This window comes from Pinus tabuliformis, chromosome 7, assembly GCF_031772625.1.
Source record: "Pinus tabuliformis cultivar Carrire ecotype Pingquan chromosome 7, CPIR1, whole genome shotgun sequence".
Classification (NCBI taxonomy): Eukaryota; Viridiplantae; Streptophyta; class Pinopsida; order Pinales; family Pinaceae; genus Pinus; species Pinus tabuliformis.
The window spans coordinates 1,094,998,403-1,095,018,297 of NC_142293.1; the positions used below are offsets into that span (position 1 = coordinate 1,094,998,403).

Consider the following 19,895-nt stretch of genomic DNA (forward strand, 5'->3'; position numbering starts at 1 on the left):
ACATCACATACATAACAACCACAAATAAAAAAAGTATGTAATATATAAGAACAAAACTAATGAAGTTGTTAGTACTAAAATGAGGCATATACTATCACATGTAATCTTAGATATACTTAGTGTGAAACACCATGACATCAATGTCTGAGCAATTTGTAAATGTGCAACAAGGGCTCAATAGGGGGCTAATATTTATTTGATAGTCACGTTCTTGGCTTTGTTGCTTCATTTGAAGGAAGGAGGACACTATTGAATTATTTCAATTACATGGTTCACACCTTCCAAGTATTAGTTAACTTGCCTAAAAAGGTTCCTAACACAAGTGATCAATGCAAATATCACCCATAGGCTACTTTTGTTCACAAAACTTAACTCTCCCACTTTATTTTTGTAAAGACCCACTAATTCAAGTGTAGCCATGGTAGTTGATGCACAACCTCATGTGCACCAAAAAACATCCCATAACCAACCTCCTCGAACCAAGCTTACCCTTCCACTCCTAACACCAAAATGTGCAACACTTATCATAGGGTCCAAGGGGTATTGTCCTTGGTGGCCTCTCATCACTATTGATAACTAGGGTTGAAATGTCACACCCCATGCTTGTGAAACATCTACATCATTTGGCACATTGAATTCCATCCATGCGCACCAAGTTCTAATATGCATGCATGCTTATCCTATATCTGCTTATATTTAGGAATGCCAACCATGACATAACCATTACAATATCTTTCTTCTTATTCTTCTTCTTCTTATTACTATAGAAAAAAAGGACCCTTTTGTTATTCACGAGGAAGAAAAAAAGCACAAACATTGACAAAAAGATTGTAACTTCTGTCATTACAATGGGTTGCCAGAAGACAAGGCATCACGACCCAGAAGAAGAGAAAAAGAAGTTGTTGTAAAACCAGGGTTTTACAATTTTTTTTTCTTCTGCAAATTATAAGACTGACTAGAAATGACAATAGCATGCAACCAAAAATTGTAGAAAGTGTATTATACAACCACGAAGAGGGCCCTACTATGAGAAAAATGAAGACAGTGACTAGAAATGACATTAGCCTGTAACAAAAAATTCCCGAAAGTGTATTATACAACCATGAAGAGGCCCCTGTCAAGAGAAAAAGAAAGACATTGTATTTGAGGCTAATTGAAAGTTGAATGTAGACTCACCTGAAATTTATAGTAAGCTAGTTGATAACTAATTGAAAATTTGACTTAAAGCTGATCCATATTAGTATATGGGCATCGAATGAGAACTTTGAACTGGGTTGCCAACTAATTCATCATAATATATGTAACCTGTCTCCAGACAAATAATTCTTTTTTAGAGAGAATCTACAGTTGTATTTAGCTCCCTATGGATGTGATGGAAATTGATTTCCTAGAAGTGGTTCTTTAACTCCACAATTTTGCTTTTCCAGGAGGATAAACTTATAACTTCCAACTATGCTTTACTGTCATTTTCTTTTGGCTCCATTACAATATTTGTATGTCAACAACATGGCACACTACAACCAAGAAGATGAACAATTACATCATTAAGAGTTACAAAACCATCTTGCCATCGAATAACCAACATTAATTAAACAACCATTTAACAACATAATAGCAATTACACTATATATATATATATATATATATATATATATAGATCACATTACACGTATAAATACCGCATTTCAATAGAAGTTAGATGAATTGCGCTAGTCCCAAAGTTTTGCTTTGACTTGATTTAAACTCTTCTTCACTTTGTGATTTTTGTGTTATCCACTAGCATAGACCCATCTTAAATATAGATATAATATGAGCGGAGAGGGATCCAATTTCTTCATTGGCAATTATTTTTTATGAGCAAACATTATTTAAATATTTTGTATTTTTTTTTTTAATTTTTAATTTTTTAAATTTATTTTGGCCGACACTAGCAAAATTTCAACTTTGATGATGGACAAACATCGCTGTAACCATACTAGGCTGTAGAGTGAGCTTGGCATATTCATATTATTTTCATCCTCAACATTGAGGATTGTGTAAAGCTCAGTGGAAGATGCCCCTTGGAATGATGGACAAACATGGCTGTAACCATACTAGGCTGTAGAGTGAGCTTGGCATATTCATATTATTTTCATCCTCAACATCGAGGATTGTGTAAAGCTCAGTGGAAGATGCCCCTTAGAATAGTTTTGATGCCCCCAAAATGACTTCCATTCTCAACCCCTCCCCATGACATTTGAACTTAAGACCTCGTAACAACTAAACCCCATACAAACCAACTACCCTACAACTTATCATGGATCAACCACAACAATACTTATTATAATAATTTAAAACCAATATTTCTAATTACTTTTCTATATTTATCTCATTTACAAACCCCTCAACCCCATCCCATTATTATTACAATAAACACAATAATATATCACCAAGGAAAGAGTTCAAAATTGCGAAAATAAAAAACGCACAACAACCTCTGGTCCCAACATGACAACATGAATGAAGTAGGCCTCTCATGTTGGAGATGATTTAGGGGGTTATTCCATGGCCTTCTCTCCCTTTGAAACCCCCAACCATCCTGTAATAATTTATTATATTATCTTTAAGGATGCTACTTTTACTCTCAATCTTTAACAGCTACCGGCCTTCCCTCTTCAAAACCCTTATATAGAGTGTTTTCTCTCCATCGACGTCAAAAACCCTTATATAGAGTGTTTTCTCTCCGTCGACCTCTTTGCCCTTTGCCTTCGAAGCATTTTTGCACAGTTAAATCCTTTGTCCAAAATCCTCGGGGTTTTGCATTCGTGTCTGATATTGGGCGAGTTTCTGGCATATTTTGGATCCATAGATTTCATTCGAGCCCTCCCTCTGTGCACTATATGGTATTGGGATGGCTGGAACTCAGGAGGATCCTGTTCTTACACGGGCAGTAGATGACGATTCGAGAGAGAACGAGGATGATGCCGGAAAGGAAGAGGACACTGGAGCTCAGGTTGCACCCATTGTTAAGCTTGAGGAGGTTACTGTCACCACGGGCGAAGAAGAGGAGGATGTCCTTCTTGACATGTAAATTTCTTAATCCATGGCTATTTCATGATTTTGTTTTCTCAGTTGAAAGTTGTTTTCATGGCCTCTTCGGTGGCCCTTTTCCTGTGCACATAAATGGGACCTTGACTATAAGGAAGATGCATTTGGGCAGTTATTTACTTCTAATTTTTCTCCTTTTTAGTAAGATCTGTTTTTATCGGGTTCTCAATGTTTTGTTCGCCTGTTGATGATGATCGGATTTGTCATTTCAATGGGGTGCTGAAGAAACTCTATGGTAGATGCATTTAGCGGGCTATGGTTTGTTTTATCGGGTAATTAGGGTTTTGCTTTTCTGTGTATTTTGTGAGTTTCTTGTTGTTTTGATGTCCCATTGATATTTTGATCAGCATTTTTTGACCTCATTATGGTCTGTAATAATTGTTTTCCTATGTTGATAGGCTGTCGATGAAGATTTTTTCGGGGATGCATTTGATGGTTTATTTGTTATCATTGGGGGTTTTGTATTTTGACGAGTCTTTTTATATTTTGTTGAACTATAGGCCATCCTTTTTTCAATGTCTTTATAGTTATTTCTTCCACGCCTCTCTTGCCTTCTAACTGCTCGTTCATTTGTTCCCATCGTTCCCTGTTGTAGATTTGCAACAATGGTTACTTCCTGTCCTATTTCTTCATCGCTTGGAACTAAAATATGCCTTATTTGGGTATCTTCTGCTGAAGATTGGAAGGCTCTCCTGAAGTTTGCATAAGATGTGGGCCTTGCCAGTCCAATAGACCGAGTTGAGTGACCTTGCCAACTGACACCATTGTTCCTAGCCCCTCTGTTAGCTTGACTGATATAGGAGTTTGAGTTTTCTTTCTTTTGTCGATGCTTCGAGGCTGCTTCTTTCTCATTCTTTTCCTTAATCTTCCCAGCAACTTCTTTAGGGAAGAGAAGCTGAACTGTGTTCCAAAGTACAGTGTTGATCTGACAATTCTGAAAGTCCCCCCTGCAATGACAACCAATATTTTAGATACACTAAAAATACGTCATGATTTGAAATTCTAAACCCTTGTGGGCTTCAATTGGCAGGGGAGTGGTTTGTGGTAAACTTCCCTATATAAATATCAACCAAACTCAAGATTTGCAATTGCTATATAAAAGTCTCAAAGTCTTTATGGCTGACAATATAAAATTTGCTCAAGCTTCAATTTTTCCTGGACTGACCTCAATTGCTGGCGGCATTTAGGGCACCGTGGACCACATTTCTCGATTGCATCTTGCAAGCACATCTTACAGAAACTGCATAGAAGTTTCGGTAGACAAATTTGAGAGCAGCTCTAATATACACAATTCAGTAGAGATAAATTTACACAGTTTAGTAGAAATTTTCTTGCATGGTGGGACTGCTGGAGTTTTTTTAGCAGTAAAAAATTACCTATGGCCACAAGATGTGGAGGAGGGTTCGAAACAGATATCAAGACAAACCTGCAAGAAGATGGATTCTTATCAATGACAGTAAGCATAAAAGAAAGAATTCATACCAGTTCTGAAAACAAATGTACCATTATCCCAGACTAAGGTACACAATCGAGTTATGAAACTCCTTTTCGTTGAATAACAAAACAAGTACAGCACTCCCTTTTCACCTCAACTATAGCTTTCTATCAAAAAAGTTCCATATGTAGTTATTACATAACAATAATCATAGTTAAATTACCGCACAAGAAAGCTCTTCTTTCAATTGCTCCAAACAACTAGGTTTGGAAAGTCCCTTCTCACTTCCATATGGACTAGATTCGGCAGGTCTAGGAGATCTTTCCTTGCTTTTAGCTGGCCTAGGTTTAATTTTGGGACTGTCGCCTTGTAGCTTTAAAGGACTATTCTTTTTCTCATTATGTGCTGTAGCATCTGTAGAAGACTCATCTGGTATCGCATTCCCTGTCAAGGCCAAAGTTCTATATCAGTCAAAGATTAACCAAACATTAAAACAAGTTTCTTCTTATCTTCAATGCTTATGGCCTTGCAGTACATGCTTGTGTTGTACATAAATATTTGAACTCAATTTTGGACAAAAAATTGCAAAGCTCCCTTGTGATAGACTCTAAAGTGGCAGAACTGTGCATTTTGTGGAGGTATTGAGCAAGTAAAAATACCTATACCATCGTATATCAGTTTTCCAGTGACAGTACTCTGCATCGTATGGAGGTATTGGGCAAGTCCTAGGTTTTAGCAGCCCAATATCTATGCAGCCCAATAGCTTAAGTTGTTATTTTCTCCTTAGAGTGTTGGATTCAAACTCTCCAAAAGCCAAAGATTGCTCGTAACGCAAAGAATGGACTTAAAACCTATAAACAGTCGAACTTTTGGTGCAAGTCATTTGTCCCTGGATTGATATGGGAAGATCAAGCCTATAAACAGTTAAGCCTTTGGTGGAAGTCTCCTCAGTCCCTGGCTTGATGTGTCAATGTATTGGTCATAAGATGTGGGGAAATATGCTACATCAAAACTACTTGGTTGCTGGAATACTGACAAGGCTTGATGTATAAATATCTTGATAAAAAGACATAGGGCAATTCGCCACTCCATCAAAAAACGAGGAAAACAGGTCACTTGAGCAGTCTCAAAATAACTGGAATCCTTATCTTCCTTCAAGATCAGAGTGCTGGATTGTTTGGTGCTATATAACAGCCAATTGTTGAAATGTTGATTACATAACTAAGGCCTAATGAATGACTATTGTGTAATTTTGTCATAGCATAGGAGGCAATTAAATCTCTGTGTTGGGCATGCAAAGTTGCCTGAGCCTTTTGGGATTGGATCGTTGCTCAGTTCACAAAACTTTTTGTTGATCTCTTTCATTGGAAAGGGGATATTCTTGGCAAGGGTGGATGGTCTGACAGTATAGAAGAAGAATCTGGAATGCCATAAGATTGAAAAGCCTTTTCCTTTATGTGGAAAGGGCGATGTTGTACCACATTTGATGAGGATGCCAATTCCTTTCACTTCGATGAGATTGCAGTTTTTAAATCAGATTTGACCACACTGTTTTCTGCCAGAATGAGGATTTTCAGAAGTATATATATTCTGCCAAAATGAGAATTTTGGGAAAATACGCACATTCTCTTAAGATCGAGGTTAACTTTGCTATTTACCATGGGGTAGAATCTATAGACCTAAGCTTTAGGAATGATGCGTGATTCTGGTGTATTTCCCACTGTTTAGTAATGAATATAAGATGCAATTAAAAAGGAAAAAAGAAAACAACTACTTGATTTCATTTTGTATTGTTATGAAAAGTTTGGCTTGGAGTAATGAAATGCAGAATCTATAAACAGTGGTGACCGGAAACTCATAAGATATTGGTGCAAATCTCCCAAACCCCAGTGAGAACATGAATACTTACTAAGCATGACTTAATGTTAGAGCCCTCAACTTAGAGAGTTCAAAATCAAATGTTTACCTTGCACAAGTTGTGCCTGAAGAATAGGATTAGGTTCATTTGTTTGAGAGACTGGATTAGGTTCATTGCTTTGAGAGAATGGATCATCCTCCAGGCTGAGAGCTCCAACACGATGCAGGTCGATGGGATCAATATCTTTACTTTGCCTCCTTGCCCTTCGGTGCCTGAAAAAAAGAACCAAAGCTGAATTTATCAGCACCAACATCAATTTCATACTGCAAAATAAAATGATCACCAGGACTGCTCTGAAGGAAATTTGGAGACATTCAACCATGACAAATGATTTTTTTAGCAGCAAAAGGATATGTAGTGGGAGTCATTGAAGTGGTTTTCACTGTAAACCCCTGCTGGCAACTACAACTTATAATCTAGCATAAGTTAAGAAATTTAAGGCTTAGCAAAGACCAAGATATCCAAAGACATACCCATGATGATACATGGGACACCTACCCTTTTAGACTCATCTCAATGAGGCCTTTTAGACTCATCTCAATGAGGCCTTCTAGCCTCATCTCAATGAGGCACAGGCGCAGAACTCTCAAGACATAGTGTGAAGTTTTGTACTCAAATGCACACCTTAACCTAGGAGAGGGTGGACCACCCAAGCAACCATGTGCATTTATCTACACAAATACACGCCTTCATCCAAGGGTAGGGTGTCAGGTGAAGGTGTGCAAACCATTTTTTTTAAAAACATGATGTTTAATAAGCAACAGAACTACTTTTTAAGCCCTGGGATTAACTCTTTCAAAATTAAAATCAATAGAGAGCTGCTCATCATTACCTTCTTCCAGCGCTTGCTGGTGTTTTAGCCAGAGCAGGGGTTCGGGCCTCTCGCTTCCTTTGCCGTGATTCCCTAACAGGCGAATCCTCGACAACCAGAGATTCCAAGTTCAAATTTCCCAGAGAGGAGGACCCTTCTTCGAAACTCGCCAATAAGAGTGCCTCATCGTCCCATCCGGCCATTGCAGCCACCGACCTGAAGCCAGGGCTAAGAATATTCTCTCGAGACTCATTCAAAAGCACAGCGCGGGCACTCATAAATCCTCTTGCTGCTCCTCCTCCTCTGATATTCTCATTGCCCCTTGTTTGAAGATCGATCACTTCTGAAACCTCTGTTTTCTCAACAACCTCGTCCTCGCCCTCTGTAACTTCCACAATCTCAGGACTCTTCCCCACGGTTTCTTCTTCAATTCTCTCTGTAACGTCCGAGCTCTGCTCTTGTTGGCCCATGGCAGACTTCTTTGGTAGACAAACGCATTGCTGTGAGGTGTCTTTCTGGTTTAAGGTTTTGCAATCTGCGAGCTCGGACTGTTGGGTGGAAGCATCTTGTTGTAATTTCATTTCTGTCACAAGTGTTAGAGGAATACAAGTCATTTACCCTGAGAATGGAATTTTTAATTAAAAAGGAGAAAAAAAACAGAGCCCAGGAAAAAGAGGTGGAAATGTAGATCGAGATTTGAATATGAACTCTAACGGTCCTTTGCAACGGCTAGTATTTATCGTTTGACCTTTTGATTAAGACATAGGACTCAAAAATCACGACCTTAGCCTTATTGGGTAAAGTTCAAATTAATATTGCACAACTCAGATCCCTCCAAAACCGCTTAATAAATTATATAATAACATTTCTAGATTTTTTATCCCGATTTTTGTTTTTTGATCTCATTATGGTCTGTAATAATTGTTTTCCTATGTTGATAGGCTGCCGATGAAGATTTTTTCGGGGATGCATTTGATGGTTTATTTGTTATCATTGGGGGTTTTGTATTTTGACGAGTCTTTTTATATTTTGTTGAACTATAGGCCATCCTTTTTTCAATGTCTTTTTTCAATGTCTTTGAAGAAGTGATAGGCTTAGAGCAATTGAATTGTAGGCCATGCTTCTTGACAAATTGATGAACAGATGTAGTTCCTCGTGTAAAGTATCACCTTAAATCATACAGTTAAAAAATAATAAATCTATGGTTAGTGTGTCATTTTTAAAACTATTTCCAGATCCCATGGAAGTTTGTAAAGTTTCACCTTCAATCATAGAACGTAATAAAACTATGCTTACTGTGGGTCACAGTGAACCATGCCCAAGTCCCAATGGAAGCTTGTGGGTCAGTTTCATTCAGATGGGGATATCATACCTGATATTCACAGCAATGTGGGTCTCTCCAAACATCTTACGCTATAGCATATACCCTGTCTTCCTCACAGACAGCATGAAATGCAGTTTGCACATTGACATTGTGGCATACAGAGCATATGAAGATGTTTTATTACAATGCAAGAACACTGGTATCATTCACATGGATAATCTGGGCATCCAACTTTGGTGTGTTGGGTGACATTGGTGTGAACTGGGGAATTCTGTCATCACAAAGACTGGCTCCCTCTATTGTTGTGAAGCTGCTACAGGCCAATCATATTATGAAAGTGAAGCTCTTTGATGCAGATCCCAAGGTCTTGGAGGCTCTGATCGGCTCTGATATTCAAGTCATGGTCGGCATTACTAATGACTTGCTGGAAACTCTCAGTTCGTCTTCTGAAGCTGTTGACATGTGGGTTCGTGACAATGTCGTACGCTATGCTTTCAATGGAGGAGTCAATATCAGGTACATCCTTATATTTTGGCTTTCCATGTGTCTGTACCAGCTCTATTTTATTAGTAGTTTTGGAAATCTGATAGTCCACTACACTATAACTAAGAACAGCTCTCTCCAGCAGGTACTTACATCTGAGAAGCTCAACGAGTTACTGAAGCTAATAAAATAGTTCATAGAATCTCAAGACCTCAATACAAAGGTCAAAGTTTAAACTAGGTTATTTTCATGCTGTATAAGTTCTTGATTTGAGTGGAAATTTGGGGAACAAAAGTTATTTGGTGATCTGGCTTCTCTGTCATTATATTCCTTAGTTCTTTGAGGTAAACTGTATATATATCCAGCATTCAGATCATGTTGGTCTATTGGCATACAGTACAATGTTTTAACTTTTCACTGAGTTGCAAAACTCTTTGATTTATCCTGGGTTTTTCGAGTTTATGATTTCCCAGTTTTTGCTAATTTTCTCCTGAGCTTTCCGAGTTGATGACCCCTACCGATTTTTGCACCAAACTAATAACTTCCTCTATGATGTAGTTAGAATCCATAGTTTAAGGAGATTATATATCTGCGTCACCCATTGAGACCATGTTGGGCTGTTGGGTGGTGTTACAATTTCAATGATGCTGCTCTATGGCCTAATATCTTCCTTATTTGATGACGTTAATTTGTTACAAGTAGTTGTTGCAGTATATGGCTTTTAACATTTATAGACACAATTTTATTCGGTGCATCTACTGCTGCTGGATCATTTTGCCAACCAACAATTAGAAGGTCATCCTTCGCTTATCCCTGTGTTTAGGGGGAGATGTCATGCTAATCTTGAGCTTGCCAAGGCCATGCAGCCCTAGGTTCTCTGATTGTCAGGAACACCCATATTTGTTACATGAGTCCAATCGAAACTTGAATAACGTCATGGGATATGAAATTGGTATCATTGGTTTTTCATCGGTACCATCCGAGCCGCAGTTTGCCAATTTTTGCCAATTTTTTTTGCCGATGTTTCCGAGAAGATATTTTCTGTACCCTCTGCCGATTTTTTGCCGATGCCAATTTTTTCAACACTGTGCTCGATATAGAAGGCATCCTAATTGGTTGATCAAAATATAGGGTGAATGTCATAATCAGACAGATGCTATGGTCAGCCATTTTGAGGTGTTTGTTTTATAGACTTCATTGGTTGAGCACATTGGGTACAATGACTGACAACATATAACGTGTTGATCCAACATTCTGGATCATGTGACTATGAAGGGTTACGACCCAACAGTCTGGACTGACGTACACCAACTAAAGTCTTAGTCACTAGTTGTCGCTTTCTTCTATAATGTATTGAGCTCTCACACACATACACATACAACTTTCTAATGATTCTCACATAGACAAACTCTAATGCACTCTCAAAACCAGATCACAATGGGCTCATGAAAACTTCGCTTTCATAACAGAACCAAATTCACTTAACTAGGTCTGGCAGCCCAACTGGCACACAGACCTAAATCTTAGCTCTCATAAGCAGCTTTGGTGCCAAGTTCCAACTTAATAATTGCGTGAACAATAATGCAATTCTAGACTAGTAACCGTGAAAGAATATAAGAAGCGTAAATCAACTATTACATTCCAGTTATAACATCTCAAATGATTAAGCACATTGATATAGTTCATCTCTAACCATAATATAAATTACATAGCAGCATGCAAAATGGGCTCCGGACCGCAATACCTATCATTTAAAAGACAAGGGCTGTCAAACAAGTTGCCAAAGGATGGATTCACCTCCCAGCCGTAGACATTCCTACATGACTGTTACACCCAAGCAGGGCTAATGATATGATAAGGGAGCACAGTTACGGGAGCATACCTCTCTCAGTGTCACAAATTACAAACAGTTTTACAACAGAAATCACCTAGCTGTACCTAACCAGGTTTAGGTCTTCTTGTTGGCCTCAACTAACTCATGTGAAAATCAGTATGCTAGCCCAAAACTACCTTGCTGATCCCAACTAAATAAAGGTAAGAGATATGCTAGATCAGGCTTTTGTAGGAGAGCACTTCTACTGGCTCGCAACATCACTTATGATTATGCACTCTACAATTCTGTGACCAGCTGAATGTCAAGCAATTGAATCGCGATTTAAATCCTATTTTGTCAGCAATAAGTACTATACTTTGTCTTTATTTAGTGTAGAGAACCAAGCACTTATTCTGCTCATCTATAGAAGGGACAATGGTTGTTTGCCTATGAGGTATAAGGAAATCCTATCAGATGTTTTGTATTTTCGTATGGAATTGAATCATACTCCTGCACACTGTAACATTCATATATATCAACCTGTAGAGGCTTTAATAACACCTGGTATTCTGGTTAGTGATTTTATTGGACCTCATGTGCATATCCTACATGCACAGGATGGACTATTCATATGTTACAGGGTATTATTCTTATTATTTAGGGTGCACATCTTCAGGTGCTCAAGAACGATTACTAGAACAGTTAGTTAATTCTGCAATTTAAAGGATGAAAAAGGAGGTAATAGGAGTCTAGTTTTGGTTCTCATCCACAATGTCACACTAGTCTGCCTGGGCATGGTTCTCATGGTTTAATAGTGACTTGAGGAGTCATAATACCACAGATCACTAAACACGAACAGCTAAGGTAGCCCAAGGACAATAGCCATCTTTACACATTAATTAACAGGTCTTACATTAATTATCCTAGGGGGTTTTAATACTTCCAAATGCTTAAAAGATAGTTAGCAGAGCATTCACATTACACATTCCAGCAATCTTTTCTATAAACCAACCAAATGCAGTCAGGAGAGCCCTCCTTTTAAACTATACAACCTTATTGTTAGTATGATCAACCTTATTTTAGTATATAGTGTGACAAACCGTATGTGACAGGCAGGTGGAAAACTTTTCTCGCAATTGACTAAGCGACGTCCTGCGAGCCAGACTTGAGACGGAAACCCTCGTCAGAAGTATATGCTTGGCTCTTTTCCAAACAAATGAAGAGTCAATCAGGTTTTGTGTAATCACTTCTGGTATCGTATTGGGTTATTGTTAGAAGCGATAATTGGATTCGGATTCTCATCGAGTGAGTTGTTCTGCTTTCTCAATTTGAGAGGGTTTGTTTGGAGGGAAAAACGAAAGAGGACATACAAGAATAGGGAGGGGAAAGATGCAGAGGAAGAGGATTGAGAACATTGTCAGCAGGCAGGCTACATTTTCAAAACGTAGGTGGATTGCTGAAGAAAGCTTACGAGCTCTCGGTGCTCTGCACTGCAGAAGTTGAACTTGTGATTTTCTCCCCAGCAGGAAAGCTCTATGAACTGTTTTTTAGTGCAAATCCTACTATTTTGATTCTAATAATCATGGCTATGCAAACCTCATGAGATTCTTACTAATAACCCCGGTGGTGCAAGCCCTAGTAAGCTCGATGTTGAAAAACTTAGTGTAAAACCTCCAAATCGCTGGTTTTGTTGTAGTGCTTATTGGAGAGTATATAAAAAATTTCACACCTTTTTATGAGATATGGGAGGAAAACATGTTAAAGATTTTTAATAAATATAAAATTGCCAAAATGATGCTAGTTACATGTGATTCTTTTTTCATTGTTTGTGATTATGAAAAATGAAACTCAATGTTTTTTCATTAGTGCACACATATTTCATTCCAGAGCCGATAACAATAAAAGTGAAGAATTTATGGTCCAACGTTATAATTAAGGGAGATGTTTAAGGATGACGTTTGAATTTTGTTTTTCATTTTAAGACATTTGGAGCAAATATTAGGAAGGACTTTGAGAAAGGATTGTCCTTGATTTTCGAAAATGGAGTTGTTCCTTTCCAGCCATATGCCCCAAGTGACCATCAAAGGGAGAGCTCATATGTTTTTTGGATGTTTTCTTTATAGCCATTTTTTTACACATATCCATAGAGTCCCCATGCCATTGATGTGAATTACTTTTTCGGTTTTTTTTAACCAAAATTTTTAACCAAACAAGAAAAAATTAAAAAATGCCTCAAGATCAAAGACTGAAACAAAGACCTATTGACATACCTTTTAAAGTATGGAAAGAACTTGTAAAATAATATGAGAAGTTGGATGCACAAAGAAAAGCCGACAATGAGAGCATTCAGGTATTGAATTTTTCATTAAACATTATTTAGAATGTATTAATACTTATAAGTATCTTAGACATGTATTTGTGTGAAAATAAATTGAATTGGTTTATGTTTAAGGACAAGGCATCCAAGGCGAGGTTAACCAAGACAAAAGTCACTCATCGTAGTGGCCAGAAAGGTTTAAAAGCACTGATAACAACCTTTGTAACTATATTAAACATGTGATATTTTTTTAATAAATTTTGTACTAGAAGAAAGTCATTGTTATCTAATTTCTCCCTATTTACTGATTGATAGGAACTAAAATATGGAAGACCTCCGAATCATTTGGAAAAGGAGGTGCTGCAGCAAAAGAGATGGGTTGAATTTGTTGTTTGGATGGACTCTATGGTATGTAATCTTAGTTGGATTTCCAATATACTTTTAAACCATATTTTCATTTTATTTTTTAGTACTATTAGATATTATATCTTACCTCATTTTATGGTTAACATTGTATAACAAAAACATGCGTTGTGTTATGTAATTAATACTAACATGTAATATTGATTTTTTTTGTCAGAATGCTATAGGTAATGATTGCCAAGACGATGATCCAAATTATGTTCAACATATATCAGGAGATGATGAGGATGAGGATGGGGATGATGGTGGTGAAGGAGGAGATGATGATGATAGTTGCGGTGTTGGTGATGATGTGGATCAGAGTAATGAGGATGGTCAAGATGATCATGAGGATGATCTTGGTGGTGGTAGCTAGGCATGCACATGCATTGTTTTTTATGAAGAAATTATTGTGTAGAATGACATTGCTATGTTTAGATGGGTGTTGTGAATTTACCCTATATCAATGAGACATTTTGATTTTGTAATCATACGATGAGTTTGATTTATGTATGTTGTTAATTTATCGTAGAATAACGATATTCATGAAATATTTTGATTTGTTAATCATATTTGAATTTTACTTGTTTTGATTAAAAATAATACTGATTTTATTAGTATTATGTTGCTATTTTATACATGTTTTGAAAATTGTTAATGACACATTGTTATTTTTTTGGATGGATGTTGTCAATTTCTCTTAAATTTCTTTACAAATGATTTTGAATTGTGATATCTGCTTTAATGATATTTAGAAACTATCATATATTTCACTATGAATCTATAAAGGGGGTCATATATGTAAAGAAAAATATACTCTATATAAGAAGTCAAATGCGGATGTAACCATGGATGCAAAATTGAAAGGAAAATTGGATGTTAAACTAGGAATTAATACAAAATGCAAACAATTGACATACAAAGTGTTTTAAATTAGAAGTGAAAAATTGTGCAATAGTTGACACAAAGAAGGGAACAAAACATGGCATACAAAAGGATATCAAATTGGGCAAAAACAAGGACACATAAATGGGCACCAAATTAGATGCAAAAAAAGACAACAACTAGATGTAAAATAAGATGCAAAGTTGAGCGTTAAAAAGAAGCAAAAAACGTTACAAATTAATATGCCAAATGATGATGCAAATAATGGTGTAAATTTGGGATGCAAACTTGGGTGCAAAAAAAGGAAAAAAAAAGATGTAAGAAAAGACATAAAACAAGATGCAAAATGGGGCTGAAAAAGGTGAAACCAAGGATGTCATATTGGATGTAAAAAATGATTCCTAATCACATGCAAATTTAGGCTCGAATTCAGACACAAAATTATATGCAAATGTGGACACAAAATGAGGCAAAAAAAGATGCAAATTTGGATGGTGAAAACGATGTAAAACTAGACACCAAAAAAATGCAAAATTGGATGAAAAAGTCGGTGTAAATAATGGTGCAACATTCGACACAAGTAGACACAAAAAAATGGTGCAAAAAGGGGCATAAAATAGCTTAAAATTGGATGCAAAACTTGGTGCAAAAACAAATACAAAAGTAGACGTAAAAAATGGCTCTAAATTGAATGTACCATTAGACACAAAATAAGATGCAAAGGTGGACACAACACATGACTCAACATAAGATGCAAATATAAATGCAAATTTGGATGCTCAAAATGATGTAACATTAGATGCAAGAGTTGGTGTTAAAAATGATGCAAAATTGGATGAAACAAATGACGCAAAATATGGTGCAAAATGAGATGGGAAAAATGGAGACAAATCAAACGTAAATGTGGATGTAAAAAATGGTCCAAAAAAAGATGCAAAAATGGGCACAAAAATGGATGCAAAATTTGGTGCTAAATCAAATTCAACACATGGTGCAAAGATAGGCACCAAAGCTGGTGCAAAAATAGAAGCAAAAACTAGTGTAAGACTAGATACAAAACCTGGCGTAAGACTAGATGCAAAAACTGACACAAAATAGATGCATAAAAAGACGTTAAATTGGATTCAAAATACAGTGTAAAATTGATGCAAATGATGGTGCAAAAATGGAAGCAAAGAATGACACAAAATAGGAAGCAAAAGAGAATGAAAAATAGATGCAAAAAATGACACAAAACTATAAGCAAAACCTGTCATAAAATAAGATGCAAATATTGGTTCAAAATTTGACGCAAAAAATGATGCATAGTTTGGTGTAAAAAATGATGCAAAATCTAGCGTGAAAAAGGATGCAAAATCAGGTGCAAAAAAGGACGCTTTAAAAATTGTACAATAGAGCCAGATTTAGCGCCAGGTTGCTCATCACAATTACAAAAAAAATGCACTAAAATCTGGCGCTAAATCTGGCGCAAATCGCTGGTTTTGTTGTAGTGATAGTGGTAGATCAATTATTGTTCCTTTATGTAAGTGTGAATTTTTTTTTTTTCACTTTCTGGTTCACGGATACCCGGGTCAATGGGTAGTCGCTACATCCAGGGTTGTTCAACACTGAGTGGACGCACCCGAAGGCATAAACACCCCTCGGCCTATTTACTGACCTAACCCCAAGAGCTTTCAGGATTCGACCCTGTGACCTCCCATTGGCGAGGCACTTGATTTGACCGATTGAGCTAACTCTTGGGGCTTGTAAGTGTGAAATTATTCCTGTCTATATGTAATTTATAGAATGGGTTTATTTCTATTTCCAGATTATGATATGATGTCACACAGGACTGGGTTGAACATAATATTTCGTTAATCGGCTTAGTTATTAGTGTGGTGTGTGGCACCCCTTTCCTTTGGTAACATGAAGTGTGGTTTTGTCTCTGTAGAATGTTTTTGTTTTCTACATGAGTGTTATTTTCTACAATTAGATTCAGCAACATTGTTTATATTTTAATTTTAATCTTGGCTGAAGTGTATTGGCACAGATAGTGCATACTCCTTTGAAATAAACAGACCTACCATGGGTTGGCAATTAATGGTTGCGATTCAGTCATATTTACAGTGATTAAATCAGCTCAATGACATCCAACACCAAATTTCCTCCCATATCATCAGGGGGAGCATTTGGAAACTGACGACACCCTCACTTTGCTCATCCCCAAACACCCCCATTGGGGAGTTGCAACCATGAAGAAGGAGGTTATGGAATTCTTGAAAGATGTGATCCCTAAGAGAGAGAGTCCATGGTTGTGTAATATTAAGAGCTTCATCAATGCTCCCTACATTATCCAAGAAGTTCGCCACCTTATTGGTTTAGCATCGAACTAGAATTTGTGAGAGAGGGGATTTCATTCTCATGAGGCAATTCTTTAGTCGCTAGCTAATTGATACCTTTTTAGAGTTGCATCCATGGAGAATATGCTTCAGATTGTTGATAACTAGTTGAGAATCCACTTCAATGATTAGCTTGGTGTATGAGAGGTGGAGAGGAAATGAGGAGCCCATTTCCAAGGAGAAGAGTTTCAGTGTTTTTGGTATTCGAGCCTATATTTTCTGAGAAGTAGAAGAGAGCATGTATAATAATCATGAAAAATGCCTCCTTAGCTAAAATTTCCCAAGTTGCCTTTCGAGGTATCGTCAAAGTTGAGTTTGAGCAAATAATAAGGAGAAGGGGACCACAATGAGAGGAAGAAACAAGAAAAAGTTGACGGAAGAGGAATGGGGGGAAGAGGGGGAATAGGGGAAGGGAAGATCTTCCTTAGGATTTTTAATTCAAAAGAAGGTGAGGTCCAAGCATCTAGAGGCAAATAGATGAGAAAGTTGGTTTCATTTACTGCATAAAGGATTTTTCACTAGATCAAATGTTTAGGAAGGCTTTAACTTTTGAAGGTGTGTCCCTTTCATTCTTTCAAGATACACCATAAAAGATGATTGAGAATTAGAATCCACGGTTTATTTAAAGTGGAATTTTCAAATTGATTTATACTCCAATTGGAAATGGTGTTCTCTAAGCTATTAGATCTCTAAAAGAATACTCAAAGAGAATTTCCACCTATCTTGCTAGAGTAGTTTCATTTATTAAACAAATAGTTGACATCTTTGTGTTGGAAATAATACTGAGAGGGGGGGTGAATCAGTATTATCAAATTCTTTTCAATATATCTTCCTTATTTATACTTTGAATAATTCTTCAAATATTGATCATTACATTATATGTCAGTATCATAAAATAATGAGCAGGAACAAGAAAAGCAAATAGTCACACAAAAGAACACCAGATATAAGGTGGAAACCCAATGTGGGTGAAAACCACCTGCTGCAATATGTCTCTATCTTCTTTTAATAAGAAACTCCTTTTACAATGATTTTGTACTGATGCAGTCCTTTACCAGTACGCAGTCTACAATCTGTAGAGAGCTACAACCCTCTTAGCTCTTGTACTAGCAAGATACTAGTACGTAGGTGCTGGCCTACTGAAGGCTACAACCTTCTCTTTCTTCCAGGGACCACGTTTCATAAATTTTCAAACTGGATCCATGAACATCAAGCAATCATCAAGTATATCTGCATCAAACAATCTCCTTTTCCCAATCAAGTAAACACTTCTCTGACAGATGTACCCAGAACACAGTAACAGTAACCACACACCAAATTCTGAACCCAGAATACTGCAGCAATAGACAGAGGCAGCTAGATCATAATTTAAATATATACACTACTTCAACAACCTGAAACCTGCGTGCAGATCTATAAAGGATAATTCCTTCTTTCAAATATTCAGACACTAATTAACCCAGATTGTCAGATTTATAGATCAAGCATGCACCTCATATAACAGATCAAAATCATGCAAAGATACTATTATTCAAGCATAAAGATTATGACCCATCAAAAGAACTTATCCTTCTTTATGTGCTAAGGTTCCTCCTTCATTCAGATCCAGATTTGCACCATAATCCAATCACAAATATTTCAGATCTAGCACTTATTAGATATTCAATTCATTCGATGATACTTTGCCAAATGATCTCCTTCCTCTTTTATAGTCTTAGGCCTTCCACAATACCACGGTCCAAAACCATAGGATCAAAAAACTATTGGACTAATACCATGAACCAACCATGAAAGTGTGTGAGATCAACACTTTTGGATGCAATACCACGGGCCAAAACCATAGGATCAAAAACTGTCGAACTAATACCATGAACCAATCATGAAAGTGCATGAGATCAACACTTTTGGATGCAATACCACGGGCCAAAACCATAGGATCAAAAACTGTCGAACTAATACCATGAACCAACCATGAAAGTACGTGAGATCAAACCTTTTTTTTTTACATGAAATAAACTTTTCTCTGCATAAAAGTGCGTGAACTTTTCTCTCCATGAAATAAACTTTTCTCTTCATAAAAGTGCGTGAACTTTTCTCTACATGAAATAAACGTTTCTCTGCATAAAAGTGCGTGAACGTTTCTCTACATGAAATAAACTTTTCTCTGCATAAAAGTGCGTGAACCTTTCTCTACATGAAATAAACTTTTCTCTGCATAAAAGTGCGTGAACTTTTCTCTACATGAAATAAACTTTTCTCTGCATAAAAGTGCGTGAACTTTTTTCTACATGAAATAAACTTTTCTCTGCATAAAAGTGCGTGAACTTTTCTCTACATGAAAGAAACTTTTATCTTCATGAAAGTGCGTGAACTTTGCTGCACTATAATTTATCATCTTAGATGAGTGGGTTGCCATCAAGTACAACATATGTATCATAATGCCAACAATCTCCCCCTTTGGACTTGATGGCAACAACAACCAATCACTCTCCCCCTTTGACATCAAGGGCAAAGGGTTATGCTCCCCCTAAGAACATGTTCCCCCTGACTATAAACTAGATCTACAAAGAAGAACCATAATCCATCAAAAACCATAAATGACCATGAAAGAGAGATAGAGACGTATTGCAGCAATATTCAGACCAACATCCATGATCTCCTTCTGTACTTCCTCCATAATTCCAACAATGCATGATATGCTCCCCTTGAACCTGTGCCATTCGATCTTTGACCAATCCGTAACCCAGCACATGTACGCATATACTTCAGATGAACCTTGCGTACAACCAACAATCAGAAGAGATTCAACAACAAGATGATGCATCAACAACCCCCAGCTTTTGCCTGAGGTATTCAAAGGTCTCCCTAGGCAATGGTTTGGTGAGTATATCAGCAACCTGTTCCATAGAAGGAACATACTCCAACTTGACCTTTTATTCAAGCACTTGTTCCCGGAGAAAGTGATACTTGATTGGTATGTGCTTGGTTTTTGAATGCATGACTGGGTTCTTTGAAATGCTGATTGCACTTGTATTATCACAT

At 37.0% G+C, this 19,895-nt stretch overlaps 2 protein-coding genes across 12 annotated transcripts; one reads left to right on the forward strand and one right to left on the reverse strand.

Moving 5' to 3' along the window:
- Positions 1-2,675: 2,675 nt before the first annotated feature.
- Positions 2,676-14,081, forward strand: LOC149251371 (ran-binding protein 1 homolog c-like). Of its 11 annotated transcripts, none has more exons than XR_016266873.1 (5): positions 2,676-3,066; positions 8,932-9,091; positions 13,324-13,410; positions 13,504-13,596; positions 13,769-14,081. XR_016266873.1 is itself a non-coding variant. In XM_089459388.1 (5 exons), exons 4-5 carry the CDS (start codon positions 13,585-13,587, stop codon positions 13,964-13,966), a joined length of 210 nt encoding a protein of 69 aa, XP_089315514.1. In that variant the 5' UTR covers positions 2,685-3,066; positions 8,932-9,091; positions 13,324-13,384; positions 13,504-13,584; the 3' UTR covers positions 13,967-14,081. The 11 variants fall into 11 exon arrangements, 7 of the variants coding, with proteins under 7 accessions (XP_089315510.1, XP_089315509.1, XP_089315515.1 ...); XR_016266874.1 differs by having other exon boundaries at positions 13,324-13,384; XM_089459388.1 differs by having other exon boundaries at positions 2,685-3,066; positions 13,324-13,384.
- Positions 3,431-7,926, reverse strand: LOC149251372 (uncharacterized). The gene is made up of 6 exons (XM_089458840.1): positions 7,273-7,926; positions 6,489-6,652; positions 4,746-4,966; positions 4,464-4,513; positions 4,253-4,327; positions 3,431-4,034 (listed from the first exon to the last, which is right to left on the reverse strand). Exons 1-6 carry the CDS (start codon positions 7,863-7,865, stop codon positions 3,431-3,433), a joined length of 1,707 nt encoding a protein of 568 aa, XP_089314966.1. The 5' UTR covers positions 7,866-7,926.
- Positions 14,082-19,895: the final 5,814 nt, after the last annotated feature.